The sequence below is a fragment of the Anoplopoma fimbria genome, chromosome 12 (genome assembly GCF_027596085.1).
Source record: "Anoplopoma fimbria isolate UVic2021 breed Golden Eagle Sablefish chromosome 12, Afim_UVic_2022, whole genome shotgun sequence".
In the NCBI taxonomy this organism is placed as follows: domain Eukaryota; kingdom Metazoa; phylum Chordata; class Actinopteri; order Perciformes; family Anoplopomatidae; genus Anoplopoma; species Anoplopoma fimbria.
The window spans coordinates 18,359,691-18,377,880 of NC_072460.1; the positions used below are offsets into that span (position 1 = coordinate 18,359,691).

Sequence of the window (18,190 nt, forward strand, 5' to 3'; positions counted from 1 at the left end):
GTTTTATATATACATTTGAAGCATGGCACAGGATAGACACACTGAAATCCATATGCTGTCAATTATCTTTGTAATGTGAAATCAAGGTGACTTGAAACTGTAGTTAAATAAATGTAGTTCAATGTACAAATGCAGCGGCGTAGAAGTATAAAGTGGCAGCAAATGTTGTCTAAATGTAATATTAGACAAATACTCAATTACCTAAATACTTGTAGTACTACTCAATTACCTTAATCTGTAGTTGTTGCATTCATAGGGACTTGTAGCATTACTTTTGTGTAGGAGTAAATGCAGGGGTACAAACCCAAATCCCCTTAGTCAAAATCAAACCCGGCTTATTCTCACACGCACATAAATGCACACATGAACTTACACACACACACACACACACACACACACACTCACACACACACACACACTCATGCTCATTCACATCTTGACTCATTGCATTTTTTCCCTTTGTTTTCTTGTTTATAATGTATTATTATACATCATATCTTGTAAAAAATGCTTTTTCAACAACATTTCATACCATATGTAAATTATTTTTGTATTCGTTATAGTATTGTGATTTGTTTTTAATATTATATAGTTGGAGGCTTCAAATAAGCCCAGTGGGCTTTCTGCCTCTTCCTGCACTGTACTATTATTAACCTATGTTATGTTTTTTATATTTTTCAATTGTGCAGATAAACTAAACTAAACTTTAATAATTGTAGCTTATACTCAGTGGTTTCCCCATAACAGCATTAAATAGGACCACGTTGATATGTATTTAGATAAACACATCCTCCATTGTTGCTTGGGATGGTAGGATAAGATAAGATAAGATAAGATAAGATAATCCTTTATTAGTCCCGCAGCGGGGAAATTTGCAGGCTTACAGCAGCAGAGAGTAAAGTGCACACAAGAGACATAGTAAAGAAAGACAAGATAAAAAAAAAAAAATAAAAAAAAAAAAAAAAAAAAAAGCAAGTATTATAAATAAGCAATAAAAACAGTAGAAAAACACAATAACTGAAATATAATATTTACAGACAGAAAAAACTATTTTTTAACTATTATTATTGCACAGTGTTTTTATTGTCATGTGTCATGTGGATATACCCATCACGAGGAATAAACTATACAATCATTTTTATGATAGCCTCATTTTATCAATAAACATAGGCCTCAAAATAACATAAATAATACATCATATCAAACGGTGCCAGTGGATCCTGCTGAGATAAGTGCGCTTGGTTCCAGCACCCGGCTGAACCGTCCTGTGTGAGTGACAGCTGGGGGAAGCCTCCGCCCAGAACTACCGCCGCGACAGCCAGGGCAGCGCTGCCGCTACCAGGAGCCGCAGGAATGACCGACAATATCCCCCTACAACCCGTGAGGCGGCCGAAGAGACAAGACAGTAAACACAGGAATGGGTAAGGGGCGTCATGTTCACATAGAACAGTTATAGGAGACATAGGTGTGGACGTGTTTGTCCGTCGGAGAGTTGCGGTTCAATTGTTTATTGTCGACATTGTCTCCATAAGCAGCCTAGCGGTGGGGGTTTATTACAGGGGTGGACAATAGCAAGTAAGGGCAATAAAAGAAACGACACATGCATGTTACTAAAAAAAAAAAAAAAAAAGAATGTGGCAAGTCACAGTGTCTTTTATAAGAGCTAACGTTAGCAATAGCTCCAGGAGACATCCTTGTTCCGGATGTGCAAGTGCATTTTACGCCCATGTCAATATTTGCCCGGTAGTGTGGAGCTCGTCTGTCAGAGAGAGAGAGAGCAGCACTACGTTAATGTAGGCCTCTGCCATGACATGCAATGTGTGCTAAATGCACATGCTGACCAAATGAGGCTTTTGTAATGTTATTTATTTTTATATATTTTTTACCAGCATTTAAAAAATGGGGCAGGCAGGCCTCATACATGATGATGGAGAAAAGACATGAAGGGCAGAGAGAGAGAGAGAGAGAGCTTAAAAGCAGCCAATGGCCTGGTCAGGCTATCATGATGATGATGTCACATCCTGTAATAATCATGTTGTGTTGTCATAATGCAATATTGGCCTGTAGCCAGCAGCTATATGCACATTATTTTCCTGTAGTTTGCAGTATCATTTTATTTCTGAGGTAGATGCATCCAATTCACCATGCTGACATGGTAATACACTCAATTGCCAGTTTATTAGGGACACCTAGGTATAAATAATGCTGTCTAGTGCAATAAATCTTACCCTCAGGTGATGTTCAGTTTACACCAATGAGGGTGTCATAGATTATATGAGAAGTAGTATATGCTAAATGATAGAAGCACATCTCTTTGTAAAAGAGACATTATAAGCTCCATGAAGGTAGGATTTATTGCAGGACTGTTGTATTGAATACATTCGTGTTAGCCTTATCTAGGTGTACCCAGTAAACTGGCATCTGAGTGTACCGCAAAGCCAAGATTCAAATGGAGTGTCCAATATATCAATAAATAAACACTGGTCTCTTTTAGCTGAAAAGCATTTAGATCTCAGTTAAGCAGAATAAGTTGATTATTCCATTAGTTAGTCAACAGAAAATGTATTGACAAGTCATTGTTCAAGTAAAATTGGTTTCTCAGATTTGAAGATTTTTACAGATTTTTAACTGTTAGATGGAAAAATGCAAGACATGTGAATATTTCAACTTAGGTTCTGGGGAATTTTCAGGTGCATTGTTCAATTATTTTAAGATTTAGAGTAGTGATCCTTCACTAGCAGCAGACATTTTGATTTGTCATAGTAGGAAAAGCACAGGTGTTACTGTTACAACAATGTTCAATTCTATTCAACTGTCACAGTGAGCCAGCACGCACAACCCTGAAACTGATGCAGCAAAATACAATTCAACCGTCATTAATCTTATTATTTACACCTGTGTCTTTTCCCGTTGCAACATGTCAAATGTGCAAAATGCATCTTATAGGTTGAAGCCCATAGGCTAAATTACTTAAAATAAATATCTAATTGCATTTTTTTGACAGACATAGCCATCGAATATGATTTGCGATGTATTAGAGGGAAATATCATTTTTACATCAGTTATTTTCATCAAAAAATAGGTTTATAGTTTGATGTTTGTGGGGATTCTTTTCTCAAGTCTGTAGAATATGATGTGAAAATGGTATTTTGACACACATTCCCTTTTTTCAAATGTTTGGAAATTGCAGTAGGCCATATTGTGATCATGCTAAATTTTTCCATAATTGTGCAAACCCTGCGTAGGCTGCACTTTAGGTTCGACTTCTGAGGTCCAAAAAGAGCAACATGACTATTTTACTTTACAATGACAGAGCCTATTCGTGTCAGTGTTATTCTCCAACATTTACAAGAAGTGTATCTTTAAATACAGCAACAAGAATATCTCTTCATATTTAGGCCGGATATGATATGTTTGGTGTCTCCCTGGATAAGAGCCATACAGGAACCACAGCTCTAGCGTGTTATGCTAGCTAAAAATGAACTATAGTAGAAAAGTTATTAGGCCAGGCAAACGAGTATCGGGATGTTCTTATTGATTCATAAAATATGAGTCATCTGTCATAAAACTATTGGTTTCCCAACACCCCTTTTCTAAAAGGAACCATTTTGTGTGCATCAAATAGTTGTTTGATATTTGATACACCTATATTTAATAGGAAGTTTTTTTACTTGGAAAGTAGTTGAGTTATTAATCAGAGGTCACTGGGCTCCTAGTTTATAGATATGGAATACTTTGTTTGGGTAGATTGAAGGGAGTGGCCACACTTTTCCAAATTAAGTTAATATTTATCTTGGAAGGTGTAATCTCTCCAGACTCCATGATCATGGACCTTAAGCTCAGCCTTGTCGGTTCTGGGGGTTTGTTGCTGCAATAAGCAACACATTAACAAAGAGCCGTGACTGGACATCCATTAAAAATGGAGCCGTTTCCGTGACAGCTTCACACAATACAACACAGGGTTATAGGTCAAAATACAGAATCTGCATAAATCTTCATTATTTTGTTTCCTCTTTTTCATGTAACTGTCTGTTTCTCAGCATGTCTGCTTCTGAACCAAATGGTGAGATTGGATGTGCCATATCCTAACCTTCGCCATCTCCTCCTCTCAGGTGCTGCCCGTGGTCGAGATGCTGTGGCATGGGTGACTTCCGTCCCCGCACCGTGTGGCTCGGCCACCCGGAAAAGAGGGAGCAGAGGTACCCGAGGAACGTCATTAACAACCAGAAGTACAACTTCTTCACCTTCCTGCCTGCGGTTAGTGTCAGTCAAAGGTCACCCCTTGACCCCCCCTCCCTTTAACACCCAAAACCACCACCCACCTCTCTCAGCCTGGCTCTGAGTCACTGTCACTTGTCAGACACATTGACCCATTAAGACAATCATAATCTGAGGAATCTAGTCATTCTGTACCACCGACTTCACTAGCAACAGTGGATGGTCATTGTTGTGTTTAACTCATTTGTACTGGCCGTGGATCAGAAGACCATTGGGCTGATCTTATGGTTATTTTCCAGGTGAATTGATTACTAATGTAGTCTGTAAATTGTCAAGAAAATAATGAAAGATGGACCTCTTGGAGCCCAAGGTGGTGTCTTTAAGTCACTTGTGTTGTCTGACCACAGTTAAAAACCCAAACATACTCAGTTTGCAAAAATGTAAAACAGAGAAAAAAAGGGAATTCTCACATTTAAGAGGCTGCTACCAGCAGATATTACTAATGTTGGCTTATAAAGCGACTCAAGAAATAAACCAATTTTCAAAATACCAATCAGTTACATATATGACTGTATGACCTATATGACTTATGCCAGAGGGTATAGTGTATCACAGGAATGTACCAGCCTGCTATGTTGGTGAGGCTTCACGTCACATGCTGACACTATAAGGAGGTCATTAGTAATTCATAAATGGTAGAATGTCTCATGTTAAAATTAAGAACTTTAAATGATAAAAAAGAGAAGCATGACCTGTCACATTTTGAACTAACAGTCAGCAACATGTTCTCATAGCACCAAACCACATTTATATTCTTAGAAGAATATGGAAGGGACAGATGTGACCCAGGTTGCTTCAGTTACTAAGCTCTGTGTTCCCAAACCTGATTTACATATGCATTTGTTTTCCAGGCATTAGTTGTCTTAAGATCTTATGACTTTTTTTTTTGGTGTATGAAGTCAGACATTGAAAGTAGCTCAAATTTGTTTGGAGAGCCAAAGACAAGAGCAGAGCCTTTTTGCATTGCAAATTGTGATGCTTTTTATTTACTTTGGTTCATGCCAAGATGTTCTTCTCACTAGAACATATTGTTTGTATGTTTCTATTCGTGCATGGTTTCATGTTCTCTTCCTTCCACTTGGCAGCAGTTTGGGAAATGATGTAAAGTAGCAAGACGCACGTTTTCCCCTGCTAGTAATCTTGCACACTGGTGTTAATTGAATAGGGCAAAGTTGAAGAGAGTTTATTTTAAGAATGACGTGAGCGGAGGCAAGCTACTAAATGTGTCTGGATATTGTTTCATATCTTTTAGGTTGTTTGTAAGGCCAACGAGGACAATGTTTGTGGACAATATTGAGTTTTATATTCATTTTTTGTATCAATATTAAGAAAGGTATTTGATTAGGGCTGCAACTAAAGATTATTTCATTACTGGTTAATTTGATGAATATTTTCTTAATAAATCATGAATTGTTTGGTCTATAATAGATGCAGTTTTTAATTTCATAAAGCCCAAGGTCTCATACTTCAGAATGAGGCTATACTCCTCACTTTTCTTTCATAGAAGACTTAAAAATAGAAAATATTTAAATTTGAGAATCAACAACAAGTAAATTTGGGATATTCTTGCTTAAAAAATAATTAAAGGTTAATGCTCATTCATACACACACACTGTATGTTTGCTGGGATACTTAGGGATTCCCTCAGAGGGCAGTTTTAATTAATGGAAACTGTTTTTAAAATTTACCTGAAGTCATTTTTCTTTTCGTTTTTTAAAATCATTTTCTGTTAATATATGTTTCAATGACTTTTCTTTTTCAGGCCACTAAAACATTACTATAATAAGGCAAATGGTGACCAATGGTGTCCAATGCATTTTCTATCAAAATCAGTCGTGGCCTCTCTGTACATGTCAGACACATATTCACAACGCACAAACTCATATGCATATAATAACTTTCCACACAGCAAATATTTCACTCTGTGCTCTTTTTGTTTTATGTTCACAGGTGCTGTTCAATCAGTTCAAGTACTTCTTCAACTTATACTTTTTGCTTTTGGCCTGCTCTCAATTTATCAAGGAGCTACGCCTAGGTGCACTCTACACCTACTGGGTCCCTCTGGTATGTGGCATTTATAACTGTTTATTATTTTTGGTCAATCATCTTCATTTTCCAGACTTTGTTATTGCTCAGTCTACCTTTGTAATGATTTTTGTTTTTTAATGAAAATGTTCATTTTTTCCCCCACAAACAGAGTTGCCACATTACAAAGTTGGTTTGTTGTTCTCTATTTTGAAGAAATCATTTTTTTAAATTTGACATTTCACCCTCCAGGGTCTCGTTTTGGCTATTACCATCATGAGAGAGGCAGTTGAAGAAATAAGATGCTACGTCCGAGACAAAGAGATGAACTCTCAGATTTACAGCAAGCTTTCAACGAGAGGTAAGGATTAGACGGTTTGAGAACCAACATTGGTTATGTTTTGGTTGTGTTGATATCTGAACCACGGTGCTTTTTTCTAGGCATCGGCGTCTATTAACTGTAGGATGTTGCTCCTATTAAAACTTATTGGGGCTAGGGGAAATAGCGGGTAATTCAAAGCAGAGATGTAAAAGTGTACATAAGAGGCCTTGGCATAAAGTGCTACCAGCAATAAAAAGCAGGAGACCTCTTGTGGTTTCCATCACTTTTCCCCTTTGATGTGGCAGCTTGTTTTACCCATAAACACAATGACTGGTTGCCTCCATGATAGTGGCCCCCGTGCATATCTTGTGCTTTATAAAAACTTTATGGTGTCAGAACTTGATGTGTTGTTTTCTAACAAAGGAAGAAAGTCTTAATTTCATTATAATTTCTGCTCAAGGAGATTTTTATTCAACCAACAGCACAAAAAGAAAATATATTCAGTTTACTGTCATACAATTTCAATATTGAGATCATGATTTTTGATCACAATTATTCATTTTAAGGGCCAAAATATAAAATATGTTAAATAAACAGAGTACTGCTTTTACTTCCATGTTGTGCAAATGTGCAAATCTTTGCATCAAAATCTGACTGGTCCTTATTCACAGTGCATCTCCTAGAAGCAAAATATAAACTGTACCAAAACTTTTTACCCAAAATGAAATCAACACAGCACTGCTTTCATTTTCATGTTATGTTACATTCCTGCTTATTAACTAATAGTTGTGTCAAAATCAGACTTAAAATAAGGTTTTTCTTCAACTGAATCAAGTGTATTTTTGTTTTGCCTCTAAAAGATACAGTGTATTAGGGTCCACTCTTCTATTCTGGTCTGCAGCCACAACATTGGGGGAAGTTTTTTCACAGGCTGCCGCTGTAGGGTGTGAACGCAGCGTCATGACTGCTCCCCAAAAGAGAAGCCAAAACATTTTGTGGCTGCCTGTAATTTTATGAAGCGCTTGCATTGATATGCAGCAGAGCACGCATTTTAAAAGTCAGTATCACAGCCAATCATGCCCTATGTCATACCTGACATGGAAAAGCACCAAAATCTTCATGTTTAAGAAGCAGGAACAAATGAATGTTTGGCATTTTTTCTAGAAAATTTAAAAGTGATGAATTGATTATTAAAATAGTTGCAGGGTAGTTTCCTATTAATCGATTACTCGGTTAAACAAACAAATTGTTGCAGCTCTGATCATTTGCTCAAACATACATGAGATCTTCACATAAAAGCACTTTCTTATATCAATAAAAGCTTCCTCTTTTATTTTGGAGAAAGTATGTGTTGCCACATTTGGTTTCTTAATGGTGTTACATGAAGCTGCTGTCTAATCTGTAAAATGTTAGGAGCACTAATGTGAAGTCCCTTGAAGCCTACTGAATAGTAAAATTAATGTGCTTTAATGTCTTGCATATGCAAAGCCCAGAGGTCACGACAGAGGTCAAGGGTCAGCGATCTCTTCCAAACAATTTTGCCTGTTTGTTCCAAATGGAATGAGAGAAAGGGCTCAACTCCCCCAGCATTCTTTCAAATCTGCAAGGAAAATTGACTTTTCCCAAATTCACTAAGGTGGCCGGTGAGGCACGCAGAGCAACCGTTCATTCAAAGAAGACGTTAGTATGTGTAGGGCACATTTAATTAAATAACACACAGGAGAACTTTGTGGGGTTTTATATATAGTGTTACAATGGTCAGCCATTATTTATTGAAAATTTTAACTGCATGATTTTAGCATAATATGGAATCCATCAAATAATATACAAAGTAACTGAACACTTATTAACTTTAGACTGTTCTGTGTATTTCAGGCACAGTGAAGGTGAAAAGCAGTGGTATTCAAGTTGGAGATCTTATAATCGTGGAAAAGGTTTGTTAAAGATTGTTTCATCCACATCTGTGAATAGTTTTGCTTTTCAGGACTGTCGAGTTACCATTTATATGACAGTGAATAATGAGGGGGTTGTTAATCTTCTCTGCTACACTGGTGACTGAGGTGAAAGGAGTTAGTAAAGATTTTGTAATCTTGTGATCAATGCTGAGCCTCAGCCTGTCAAACTCAATGCATGCAAAACATAGTGAACCAAATATGCCTTTAATTAAACACAAATTAAATCAAGTACTGTTTATTGATAAAATTGTTTTTATCTTGAAATTCCATTCTTTTTTTTTGGTTTAAATGTCTAAGTTAGTTTGAGTTCTCAGTCGAATCCGTTGCTCCTCTCGTTGACACAGTGGATTCTCTGAGGTCTTCGTACATGAAACATGAGAAGTGGGTTCTGTCTTCAGTTTCCAACTAAAGGCTTCCTTCTGAATCACTCATTTCAAAGCAGCTGAATGAAAGGTCACACATGTTGTCCTACAAGTTTCACTTTAAAATGACTGAGTGATTCACAGTTATGTGATTTACAATTGAGAAACTCATCAGCAGTGGTGAAACCAGTAGCTGACAAAAAAGAAAGCTTTAGAATTTCTGAATGAACCTGCATTTGAAGACTCGTATAATTCATCTTTGTTAGACTATTGACTACTAGGCACTAATCCATGCACAGTTCACTTTTTTGAGAAGCTGTCCAGATGAATTGAATGGAGAATTTGTCTAGTGCAGTGGAGGGGGCCGGGTCAGGCAGAGTGTAAAAGCTGGTCAGGGTCCTGTTCTGGCCACGACTGGATGATTTGCTGGAGGGCTTATTATTTTGACTGACTGGCTGTTGGTAATGTGGCACATGAAAAGCCAAAAGCCTTAATTTTCTACAGTTAAAGAGCAGAAGGGGGAGGAGGAAAAGTGCAGGCTCAGGAAGTGATGTTGAAGTGATGTTTTTCTTTCTGCCTTTCTTTGTAGAACCAGCGTGTTCCTGCTGACATGATCTTTTTAAGGACCTCTGAAAGAAATGGTAAACATCTGCTGGTCATTCATCCAGATCTCCACAACAGGCTGGCGGCCCGGCTGGCTGGCTGGCTGGCTGGCTGGGGAAATGACTTGTTTAAAAAGGCGCTGAGGTGCAGGGATTAGCCTTGAGCCAGGACAGGAAGTCCTACAATGTCTAAATTGTAATTAGGTCCAGTACTAAACTATCACTCAAAGCGCTGGGGTGGAGAGTTACTACTCCATGTAATGGTGAGATTGGTCTTGTAGACGAGGACATTGTTCTCTCTTCACCTTCAATGACTAATTTTGTCTTTCAAATTAAATGATAATGAAAAGGAAATCACGGACACACAAAAATCAAATGCAAAGAGAAAACAGGAGACATGAGCGGAGGATGCTTCATCTGAATAATCAAATATGGATTAGACAAGATTTGTCAGTGATAACACAAACCCTGCAAAATGCGTTGCACTTTCTATTTGCACATATACAAACTCCACACAAGTCCATTCAAAATATCCACGTCCAAGGCACAGCACATCAAAAATCACATCACAGGGACAAGATGTTTTTGGTTTTCTTCTGTTTCCAGAAACCCAAATGTGACTCTGTCGGTGAAGCTAGTTGCACCTTGTTGTTGTTGTTGTTGTTGTCACTTCTTTCCTGTTGAAGGAAGAAAAACAACAGCTTTGTTTTACTGGAAATGGTGCTCGGTTATCTCTCTTCCATGTGGAGGCCATTAGGTCAATTATGAAGAGCCTATAGGCCAGGGTTTGGAGTTCTGGGCAGGATGATGCATGCAAGCCAGTGGGGGGATGGGCTTTGTTCCAACAGTAATATGCAGCTTAGTCCCATTCACAGAAGTTGCTGCAATTTATTTGTGACTACATTTATTCATACAAGCAACTTGGAAACATATAGTATAATGTGTATCAGAACAAATACAATCAGAAAGCAGCAACAGGGAGTATCAATAGAACAGTATCTATTGAAATATAAATGTTTTGATTTGTTCAAGCAATTCAAGATTTTCATGTCCCCCCCCCTATAACCAAAAGCCAATCTGTGGTTGCCCCCTATGGGTGAATGTGTTTCCATCTGGCGTCATTGGCAGCTCTTGTCCTCCCCCCTCCCAGGCTCCTGTTTCCTGCGGACTGACCAGTTGGATGGAGAGACGGACTGGAAACTACGCCTCCCAGTGGCCTGCACGCAGAGACTGCCTACTGCTGCTGTGAGTCATAAAATAAAGATGGAGAGGTCGTCAGGAGAAAATTGTATGTTGTAACACTGCGTTTATACCGTCGCTGTGCCTTGTAATAACTGATGAATACATGTAATTGCACATGGTGACTATGGTCTCAGTCATTAGGACAGTAGTCATTTGACTAGAGTGCAGGGTGGCCTGGACATCAGAGAATGACTAAAAGGTCAAAGGTTAACCTCAGGCCCATATCTTTTGCTCTTGTAGTTCTTGAGTGTTTGTCCAGTTTGGGGTTTTTAAAGTAATACTCACACTCAATTTTTTTAATTGTCAGCAAGTCAATAAGTTGTGACAATTTTCGGTATGATACAGTCCAATTCAATATTATGAAAATAGTGCTATTTTATGTATTTAGTGATTTTATTTTTTCAACCTAAATTTTAGGGCATTCCTGTTATTTGATTAGCAGGAAAAGGCTTATAATGAGTGCTATTGGCAAGCTGATGTATTCTGTCTGATTCATGTTTTGAAGGTGTCAAACTGTCTAATTATAGCCTTGAGCAAAGGCTTTCAATGTAATATGCAAAACCATAGAGCAAACACTGCATAAACTGTAAATGACTGTATAGGATTAAATGGATCAGGTCTCCATGTAAGTGAGATATTATCGGAGGTAGGTACATAATGTTTCATAAGCATGTGAGGCAAAGCTTTGCTTGTTCTTGTTTTCTTCTCAACCGGCTGTCAGTGTTTAATCACTTTTTACCGTCAGAGATCCTAAACCGTGTTTTTGATGTCCCACAGGACCTTTTACAAATCAGATCATACGTGTATGCGGAAGAACCAAACATTGATATCCATAATTTTATTGGAACTTTCACCAGGGTGAGTGCATACATTACTATTCTGTTTAACCCTGAGCCACTTTATGTTAACCCTAATGGCATGGTGTAACATGTTGCCTTCATGTCTGAATAAGAGTCATTTTTACAAAAAAGTCCTAACAACAATCTTGCTTGGTCAGACTGGGATAAATGAGGATTAAGTCAATAATTTAGGCTTAAATGGCAAAATATGTTTTCAGAATCCATCAGTGACGAATCTTGCGTGAGAAAAAAAACAAACGTTTGTTTTAAAAAGATGAAGCCAGTAATCTATAACAAACATAGCAGTTATTTAACCAGTTTCTGTCTCTCCTCATCATTGTGAATATTTGTCATCTTTATTGCTACAGGAGGACGGAGACCCCCCCGTCAACGAAAGTCTCAGCATTGAGAACACCCTGTGGGCCAGCAGCGTCGTCGCCTCTGGTAAATAACTGACTGGTTGTGCAGCTCTGATGATAACGCAGCTAAAACCCAGGAAGTAACCCGGACCATCTATTGCTCATAGCTTCAAAGAGCTGCACTGAAACGTGCTTCATTTACGAATGTTGATCTGTTGACTTGTCTGACCAAACGCACACAGAAAAAATAAAGAGGCAGTTATTGTTTAATATCTCTGGGGTGGCTACCCATAGTGGTAAAGAAAGTGTGCTTCTTCCATGGGAGACTTTAACCCAGGCTGACATCTGTTATCCATTAAGCAACTGTTAATCTGCATCCTATATTCCAAATGTCATTGATCATTTGAAAAAGTCTATTCTTTTCACAATTATGAGTCTGGGAAACATCTCCTTGACGTACTGTGTGTTTTATGTTTTTCCTTTTAACATATTGAGCCGAGGCAGTTTTTTTTAGGTCTTTTTTTCTCTCCCTCACTCCAGGGACAGTGGTGGGGGTTGTGATTTACACAGGCAAGGAGCTGCGCAGTGTCATGAACACCTCCAACCCAAGACACAAGGTACAGTAGTGTGAACCAGAGCCTGAAGACCAACATGTGATCGTATAGTCAGCATGAAGAAGGAGGATTCTTATAAATTCAACCGTACTTTGAATAATAATGTGTAATTTATTACACTTTTTTTTTTACTTAGACAAACATATTGCACATACACACACACACCATTTGTTTTCACGTTCACTTGATTCATATTTTTTGCCTCTGTTGTTCATGATAGGTGGGTTTGTTTGACTTGGAAGTGAACTGTTTGACTAAGATCCTGTTTGGGGCTCTTGTGGTGGTGTCACTGGTCATGGTGGCCCTCCAGCACTTTACTGGCCGTTGGTACCTCCAGATCTTGCGCTTCCTGCTGCTCTTCTCCAACATCGTGCCAATTAGGTGCGATTCAGCTTCTCTACTTCAAAGTCATCTGCAGTGTTGCTTTGTGTTCACATGTAAGGAGTTAAATCATGTACTGTTTTTTATTTGATGCAGTTTGCGTGTCAATCTGGATATGGGAAAGATGGTTTTCAGTTGGATGATTAAGAAAGACTCCAAGATCCCTGGGACGATGGTGAGGTCCAGCACCATACCTGAACAGCTCGGACGCATCTCCTACCTGCTGACTGACAAAACAGGTTAGACTTCAGAGATTTACAGTGAAAAGCAGCATCCTTTATATACCTTTTATAAAAGGTTTTATATATATATATATTGTTTTATATTTATAATAAAAAAACTCTTGGTTGTGGCCAAAAGAATCACAGAGGCCAGCCAGTGGAGTACTTAAATGAGGAGTTATAGTTCTGTGGATTTGCCAAGGAAGTATCCAGTAGGACAGAGTTAAGTCGTTTCCTTCCCTTGGGGGTTTTACTCTGTGGTGGGGTTTCTGCTCCCGGAGACCTGCTACTTATTGGACCATTAAATCATAAAAAAAAAAGCCCCAAAGTCTCTCATCCATACACACCTTAAGAGCACAACACCTCCACCAGTGCACTTCCCCAGGCACGAGGTGTTACACGTCAGATTTATAGCCCTCATGCCCAATAAACTGATCAGCCTTTTCCCCATCCAGAGCTTGATAAGGCCGGTGGGGTCTGCAGGTCAGGCCAATGTACGAGCAAGACCCCTGAGGTCTTTTTGATATACTAGTGGAAAATGCTTTTAAAGGGAGTGTGAGGATACAGAGGTTGTGTGTAGTGTTGAGGGGAAGGCTGCTGGCTTCCTTACCATCACCATATGTGACAAGCAAGCTCTCTTTTAAGTAACTGATTACTGTTTTAAATCCAAACCCCATGAAGGATGTGGAAATACTTTTACAGATAATGATGCCTGTGATGTTTTCTAAATTACATTCATTTAGAAAACCAAAATCTGAATCACGGTTTTATATTTTGTCCTGTTAATCATTATGCATTAAGTGTCACATGTTGCACAAGATGCTGAAACTCTTTCAATTGTAATTATTTAAAAGGATTTCCACTATTTGAATGTCATGTTATTTAATCCTTACCAGGAACTCTTACTCAAAATGAAATGGTGTTCAGGCGCCTCCATCTTGGAACTGTGGCATATGGGATGGACTCAATGGACGAAGTACAGAGCTTTGTGTTCAGCGCCTACACGCAGGTAAAAAGAAATAAAAAAACATGAACGGGTGTTTGCAGTGCTCTGGGTCTGTCACAGAGAAGTAATGACTGAAATTCCCTCACGACCTTTAGAAAACAAAACATTGAAATTCCCAAATCTTGGGTAAGGGTAAAACAAACAGACATGAGCATTGTTTTAAGAAAGATATCAGTTTGTGATTATTGTTTGGTGGAATGCTTCCTGACCTCAGATGACACTCTTTGTCCCCCTTGACACCAGAGGTTAGTGAGGCAGGAAACCGGATTAGCCCACAAGCAAAGCAATGACCGGACTTCTTAAATGACGCTACCATTAACCCCTTGGAGCGCACAGACTGCTAAAAATAGCAGAGGCCACAACGCAAAAGCAAATTGTTCATATTTACTTTACACATCTGGTTATGTTTACAGGCCACTATCTCGGCAATCATTGAAACTGCCATTAGTGAAGCAGCTTGTTCCTGTGATCAAAACCTTCTCCAGTTAGTCATCATTATTTTAGAATGAGCTTTTTAAATGTGTGTCTTCTTTGTTGGTTGTAAATAGGAATTCCCACGTTCATGCAGCTTGTTTACTCTGACAGTACAGATTATTAGCTCTATGGTTTACAATAGCTGCCCCCTTGACCACAATGGAAGAGAGGTTTTAACTCTTTTGAGATTCCCGCATTCTTTACTTCACGGTTCTTCTGTAACTGTCTTCAGCCCACCCATGACCTTCCAGCCTCCAGGGCTCCAGCAGCCACTAAGGTCCGCAAGACCATCAGCAGTAGAGTCCATGAGGCGGTGAAGGCCATCGCCCTGGTGCACAACGTGACGCCCGTATACGAGGCCAACGGTGTGACTGACCAGGCCGAGGCCGAGCAGCATTATGAAGACACATGCAGAGTCTACCAGGCTTCCAGTCCAGATGAGGTACGACGGCCTGACACACAGAACCGCTTCAATGTTCCTCAAGTTTCAGTGACACTCGTGTTATTTCTAGTTTTTTAAAACCCCTCAGGGCTAATATGAAAAATGTTTAGTACCAATTATCTTTATTTATAGGGATATTGGTAGAACCTTTCCTACAAGAACGGCAGCTCAAGTGCTTTACAAAAAAAACAAAATCAAGTACTTTACAATATAAAAATAAATATAAAAAGAAGAATGAACTAAGAAAAAAATCTGTTACAAAAAGAGGAAAAATAAAATAGAATGAACAAAACATCTGTGTGGAAACATACTTGTAGACTTCCACGTTTCCCACATTTATTATACAAACAGCTGCAGTATATCCCTCCCAAGATAAACATAAATACAAATATAGGAAAATACCTACATGTTGATATGCGTCAGCTCGACAAGTTGGGGAAATGCCCACTTAATCTGCTTAAGCATCATTTTCTCAAGGACAAACACAGAAGGCCTAACAGGAGAACAGACTTCCGATCTCAAGATGGAGAGTGCTAGGTTTATATCAGTAAAGGCCATTATCTCGAGTGTCTCCCCTGCTTTCTTACAAGAAGGGGAACATTCACAAACCAAATGGCATTCTACATGTATGTCCTTGATCTGTATGAATTCTTTGAACATCAGGAAGAGGGCTGTGGAATTCGTCTTCGATCCATTTCCTGCAGTGTAAATACGGATTTCCTTAATGTGCTCCCCAGCCCATTGCACTTATACCCTTTTAAATTTCCTCTTTGATAGCATATTTTAATAGAGCCATGTACATCTGTTGTGATTAGAGACCTGTGGGTAATGTTGTGGGAAGGAAAATGAGCCGTTTTATTGTTTAGGGTCAAACTGCTTTTCTTTTTCTTTTTTTTTGCTTTACCCTTAAAGGTGCATTTTATCAGTTTGATACAATCTCGCAAGATTCAGTTTGCTTTTCCTTCAGCTTTCAGGAAGTCTTAATATAGATCTGGTTTTGGCTTTGAGCACTATGGACACAAAGTCAGTGACTGTTGAATGCATGGTTTTCACCAATGCAGTCAAAACTGACATTTAACTACACACAAAGCTACCTACATGCCAATGATAATAGGATTTTTTGCTCATGTATTAGTATTAATATTAAAATGCATCAATTCCATCAATTTAAAAAGTCTGATAAGCCGATTCTAATTCATACAGATTTACATTTTCTTTACTTGAAATTCAATTGTTCATAATTAATCATTGAATATTATATACGTTACATTTTCAAACAAATATCAACATAAAAGTTCTCTTGGTTACTCCACAAATAAAATCCAACTGAAAATGCATTGCATTATATTCTACTTTTGCTGTGTGGCTGTGAAGTTACTGTCTGTGCCACTGTGTGAGTGACGTAAAACTGTCATGTGTTTTGAATTTGACCGGGAAAAAGTCTGGTATACAAGACTTTTCTCATATATCAGCTTTTTTTGGAGCTCCATCGGTGCATCTCTAACTAAAATCATCTTGCGATAATGAAAAGGATGTTTCACGGTATATTATGTGTAATCCACCACAGAAAGTTGATGTATGAATCACTTTCATCCGTGTGGAGGTTCTGAGTCAAGCCAAATGGATACAGCATTATTCAGTCCAGTTAGAAATCTGCTGCTCTTACAAGGTGGTGCTGCTGTGGCAGACACCGGATCCAAGAATGCCCCCACAGTGAATATTTCTAGACTGTGACTAAGCATAATCTTTGTATTTCCCAAACCTGGTTAACAAACATCACAGTAGTCAGAGCTTTGTCTGACGTTAAACTGCTCCTGACCAGGCATTGTCAGACTATGTGGTCACGTATTTCCAAAATAAGTAATTTCCCAGCTACAAAACCTGCGGTTTCAAAAATGAATGGCAATCTTTTTTTATTTTTTTCTCATCCGTGTCCATTTGGCCACTCTGCCATTAGACCTGTCAGAAGATGATTGATGAATGTTATCTGACTTCTGGTCTGGAAGTTATTGGGTAATGTTGTCTTCCCTCTTTTTTCTCCCCACACAGACTCACACATGTTAACATTGTATTAATGGATGCCGTCTGTCTGTTGTGTCCTTCAGAAAAGATCGAGCAAAAAGCATATTTTCCATTCAGAAATGGACATTTCCCTAGTTTATCAATCAATAGTCTTAAGTGCGGAAAATGTTTGAGTTATTGATTAAGACTAAATGGTCACAGTGAAGGGGCACTTTGGACTGTGTGGGATGCCAAATAGCACAGTTTGTTTTGTAATTCAAGTAATGGAACATCATATTGACATAATGGCTTCACCATGAGAACAATATAAACCCTAAGCAGTTGTCCCTTTTCTCCCTTGCTGTACCTCAATAATGATTATATTTTATTATTTAGTAAAGTCTTACAATATTAGCAGTTAGAGAAATATTTCAGCCTGACCATTTTTTCCCCTCACTTATATATTCTGATGACCACCTATTAAAGCCTTTCCAATGTGGTGTTGATAGGTGTCGCTAGTGCAGTGGACTGAGAGTGTTGGTCTGACACTGGTGGGGAGAGACCAGTCCTCCATGCATCTGCGGACCCCTACTGGCCAAATACTGAACTTCACCATCCTGCAGATATTTCCCTTCACCTACGAGAGCAAGAGGATGGGCATCATAGTGCGAGTGAGTGCCAAGATAACTTTGTTACTCTTACGTCAATTAAATTGCAGGAACTGTTGTGCAGTTTGACTGATACTGAAATACTTCTCTCAGTAACCATGTAGGTCAGTGCTTGTTGCTAGGAGGACTTAACACTGGCTTTAACAAGACAAACAAAAGAGAAACAGATTAATAAACCAATTTTTTTGAAAGATCCTCACCTAATAACCTCTGACTAAGTCTGATGACTAACTTTATATTTGTTGGCCAGGCTAGAACTCAGGAAGCCTGGGATTTTTTGAACTTCCTCGTGATAATGTTTTTAAATGCTTTTAAGAACCCATGTGAATACCAAAATAAGTTTGCCATTTCTAGGCAACACAAACTCGTAAAATAGAGCATGTGCACCTTTGCTCACAC

At 38.6% G+C, this 18,190-nt stretch overlaps 1 protein-coding gene across 1 annotated transcript in view; it reads left to right on the top strand.

The window, feature by feature from the left end:
• Positions 1-1,229: 1,229 nt before the first annotated feature.
• The window catches only part of LOC129099888 (probable phospholipid-transporting ATPase IIA), a 29,789-nt gene continuing 12,828 nt past the window's right edge, over positions 1,230-18,190 (top strand). Inside the window, exons 1-15 of the mRNA XM_054609313.1 lie at positions 1,230-1,421; positions 4,113-4,257; positions 6,229-6,342; positions 6,556-6,664; positions 8,501-8,559; positions 9,532-9,583; positions 10,695-10,789; positions 11,564-11,644; positions 11,994-12,069; positions 12,525-12,601; positions 12,819-12,979; positions 13,076-13,218; positions 14,097-14,209; positions 14,913-15,122; positions 17,633-17,794. Coding sequence (XP_054465288.1) covers positions 1,354-1,421; positions 4,113-4,257; positions 6,229-6,342; positions 6,556-6,664; positions 8,501-8,559; positions 9,532-9,583; positions 10,695-10,789; positions 11,564-11,644; positions 11,994-12,069; positions 12,525-12,601; positions 12,819-12,979; positions 13,076-13,218; positions 14,097-14,209; positions 14,913-15,122; positions 17,633-17,794 — 1,665 coding nt within the window. The 5' untranslated portion in view covers positions 1,230-1,353. The remainder of the gene's footprint in view (positions 1,422-4,112; positions 4,258-6,228; positions 6,343-6,555; positions 6,665-8,500; positions 8,560-9,531; positions 9,584-10,694; positions 10,790-11,563; positions 11,645-11,993; positions 12,070-12,524; positions 12,602-12,818; positions 12,980-13,075; positions 13,219-14,096; positions 14,210-14,912; positions 15,123-17,632; positions 17,795-18,190) is intronic.